This window comes from Arachis ipaensis, chromosome B08 (genome assembly GCF_000816755.2).
Source record: "Arachis ipaensis cultivar K30076 chromosome B08, Araip1.1, whole genome shotgun sequence".
In the NCBI taxonomy this organism is placed as follows: domain Eukaryota; kingdom Viridiplantae; phylum Streptophyta; class Magnoliopsida; order Fabales; family Fabaceae; genus Arachis; species Arachis ipaensis.
In genome coordinates this window covers 18893881-18896934 of record NC_029792.2, presented here as the reverse complement: position 1 = coordinate 18896934, position 3054 = coordinate 18893881, and the positions used below count along the sequence as shown (strand labels likewise).

Below are 3054 nucleotides of genomic sequence, written 5' to 3'. Positions count from 1 at the left end.
GAAGGCAGCACCCCAGTAGCTTTACTAAATTCCTGTGTTGAAGTTTGGAAACATGCTTAATTTCATTTTTTAACTCTTCGAATCCTTGGCTTGAATTCTTCGAAAGCCTCTTAACAACTATTTCCTGTCCATCTTCCAAGATACCCTGAAAGTTATAATTATTTCAATAGTTATAACCATTCCAAGATATATAATTTTGGGGGAAAAGTTTTTTATCAGCTGATTGTTCAATGCATCCTTTCTCTAACCTTTCCAATGCCTAAAGCATATTCATGTTTTAAGGGTGTATTAGCATATAAGAAAGGAAAAAGGATCATCTTGGGGCTGTGAAGAAATCTTTCTATACATCTATCTATCTATTTTTATTATATAAAAGTTGATTTCAAAGTCTTTGTACATTAGATTTAAGCTATCTTTATTCTCCTAATGATATCGTGTCAACACATTTGCTTACTTGATAAAGTTTAAAAATCAACCAATCAAATTTTAGAAAATTAAAAATTAAAATGGTTCTTTTTAAATGGTTCTTCCAATAGTTTGCTTTGCTTCATCCTTATAATTTATTGGCTGCATGACTTTTTTCCATCAAATTGGCGTTTCTTGTAATTTTTTTTACCATACAAAATTAAGATTCAAAACATAAGTTAGATAAGGAAAACCAATGACTGAATCTTGTAAAGAAAAGAAAACAAAATTTATCAAGAATATTATGCATTCTAGACAGGGATGACAACAAATTTTTTTTTCCATTTGATTACCTTATAAACTGGTCCAAAAACCACCTCTCCCTAATAAGTTGTCAGTTGAAAAATTGTTTGTTGCAGAAGTAACCGTATCTATACCAAATAAGGGCAATTCTAGATCTTCCTCATCATGCTGACTATTTATTGCATCTGATTCTCTTTCTTCTTTTATCTTTCCTGCAAAGTATAGTAGCATGCAATGTATAAACAAACTAAGTGTTCCATGCTCCTATAAATTTTGCTCTATCTGAATTTTGGAACTGAAAAATAGATATATGAAGTATAACAACCAATATAACTCTGTTTCTGTTAAGACTTTTGTTGAACTGCCTTGAAGGCCTTTGAAATTACTCAATAATCAAGAATCAAACAATGAGAATTACTTAACTACCTTTCTTACGCATCTCCCATCTATAAATGATGACGGCCAAGCATAAGATCAAAATTCCAGAAGACAGCACCCAGATTACGGCAGTGGTAATCTTTTGCTTCTTTTTCTTGAACTTCGGCAATCTTTTTTGTACAATTGCTTCTAAGAAATGTTAAGTTTAAAAAAATAGAGGACAAAGTTAGAAATGACAAAAGATGAAATGTTTATACATGTAAAAAGGGAAGAAAAGTTTCAAACTGGGTGAGATAGTTTTGTTACCTACATCTTTCCCTGCCATCTTTACATAAATATCTTCAGATGTAGTCATCACTTTCATATCCATCAGATTACCAAACCAAAGTAAACAACCATTTGAATTTGGCCCTTCACTGACATCCAAAGCTGCATAAGCCGTACAAGAGCAGTTTTTCACGCACAAAATTCTACAATCCTCAAAACTCATACTTGTATTAAACCATGTCCCTTCAGTGTCTGGTAACTTTAGCCCCGAAAACTTCACAAACCCATCTGAATGATTGCAACTCAATGAGGTTCTCCTAACACAACCACATGATGAATCAGTTGTATTCTGCACAAATCCATCCAAGCAATTACACATGGGAAACCTATTTGTATCACAACTAGCATATGCTCCACATTTTCCATAATAATCACAGTCATCCACCGGTATGTGCGAAACTGTGGTCCAACCTGTATTTCCACCCCTCCAACTTCTCCGCTGGCTGAATCCATCCGTTGCTGTCTGCAGCCTCTGATGAACTGAACTATCAACACTCCAATATACAATATACACCTCTTCCTCATTAGAAATCATGCTAAATCTGAATACAGACTCATTTTTCAATTGAGGTGCCCCACTAAATTGAATACCATTCCATGATCCAAAACGAAATCTTTTTGTTGTGCCTTCTCTTAATACTAATTGCGGATATCCATCAATATCGAATTGATAGCTAAAGCTACCTGGAGAAGGATCATCAGAGCTTTTCCATGATGTTGTCCTCCGATTTAGTCCTGTAGCTAAGTTTCTTCCCAACTTCTGTCCAGGCAAGATTGTGTCGCCTGGATAGTCAAAACGTTGCCGCACAAAATCTTCCTTTTCGCTATTGGTGTCATCCTGCACAACAAAATTCCCAGAATTCAAAAGCTTTGCAACCGTATTTCGCCCGATCTCGTCGTGTTGGATGACCAAATAAGACTATTATTAATGTCAAGAAGGACTAGAATTCCGGTGTGGTTGACCTTCAAAACCCCTGAGGAGTCAGTGAGCGGTTTTTCTCTGTTTGCAACCCATACTATTGCCTTTGTTGGATCTTTGTTAAACCAAATTCCGACATAACGGTTCTTGGAAGTTCCAGGGCTGAAGAATCCTAATGCAAAAGTTTCATCTGCTGAAACTAATATCTCACCATCACTTATAGATTGCAGTGTGTTGATTGTGTCTCTTGCAATAGAGACAGCCATAAGCAGAGAGAAGCAAAATAAGAGAAAGCTAAAGGCTTCCATTGAATTGTTTATATGCTCTTCTTAGCAGTGTCAATAATACCTGTGAAAGCAGAAACAGTAACATTTGCAAACACTCTTCTTTGAATGTTATCCATACGACTTTGGGTTGTCATATAGAATTTAATTTTAATTTTTTAATACAATTATCATCCTGAGGTAGGAATTCAGTTAAATTTTTTATTCTTATTGGTCATCAAAATTAGACTCTGTAATGATTCCCTTTTCATAATCAAGTCTCTCACAGAAAGCCAAGAATGCAATGAATTCAAATTACAACACAACACTCGAGAACAAGAAACCTAAAACAATCTATCTATTTATATTATATAAAAACTAATATTAATATATTGTCATACAATCAGAAGCCAACTTAATATTTTATCATTCTATAATTTTACTACCACATTAATATTA

At 34.3% G+C, this 3054-nt stretch overlaps 1 protein-coding gene across 2 annotated transcripts in view; it reads right to left on the bottom strand.

The window, feature by feature from the left end:
• LOC107610681 (G-type lectin S-receptor-like serine/threonine-protein kinase At4g27290) overlaps positions 1-2684 on the bottom strand; it is a 6564-nt gene extending 3880 nt beyond the window's left edge. Inside the window, exons 1-4 of one of the 2 annotated variants that reach the window (XM_021109051.1) lie at positions 1393-2683; positions 1135-1275; positions 759-920; positions 7-145 (exon numbers count right to left, since the gene is read on the bottom strand). In XM_021109051.1, coding sequence (XP_020964710.1) covers positions 760-920; positions 1135-1275; positions 1393-1948 — 858 coding nt within the window. In that variant the 5' untranslated portion in view covers positions 1949-2683 and the 3' untranslated portion in view covers positions 7-145; position 759. Of the gene's footprint in view, positions 1-6; positions 146-666; positions 921-1134; positions 1276-1392 lie in introns of those variants that run through there. The other variant, XM_021109050.1, reaches the window with a different exon arrangement.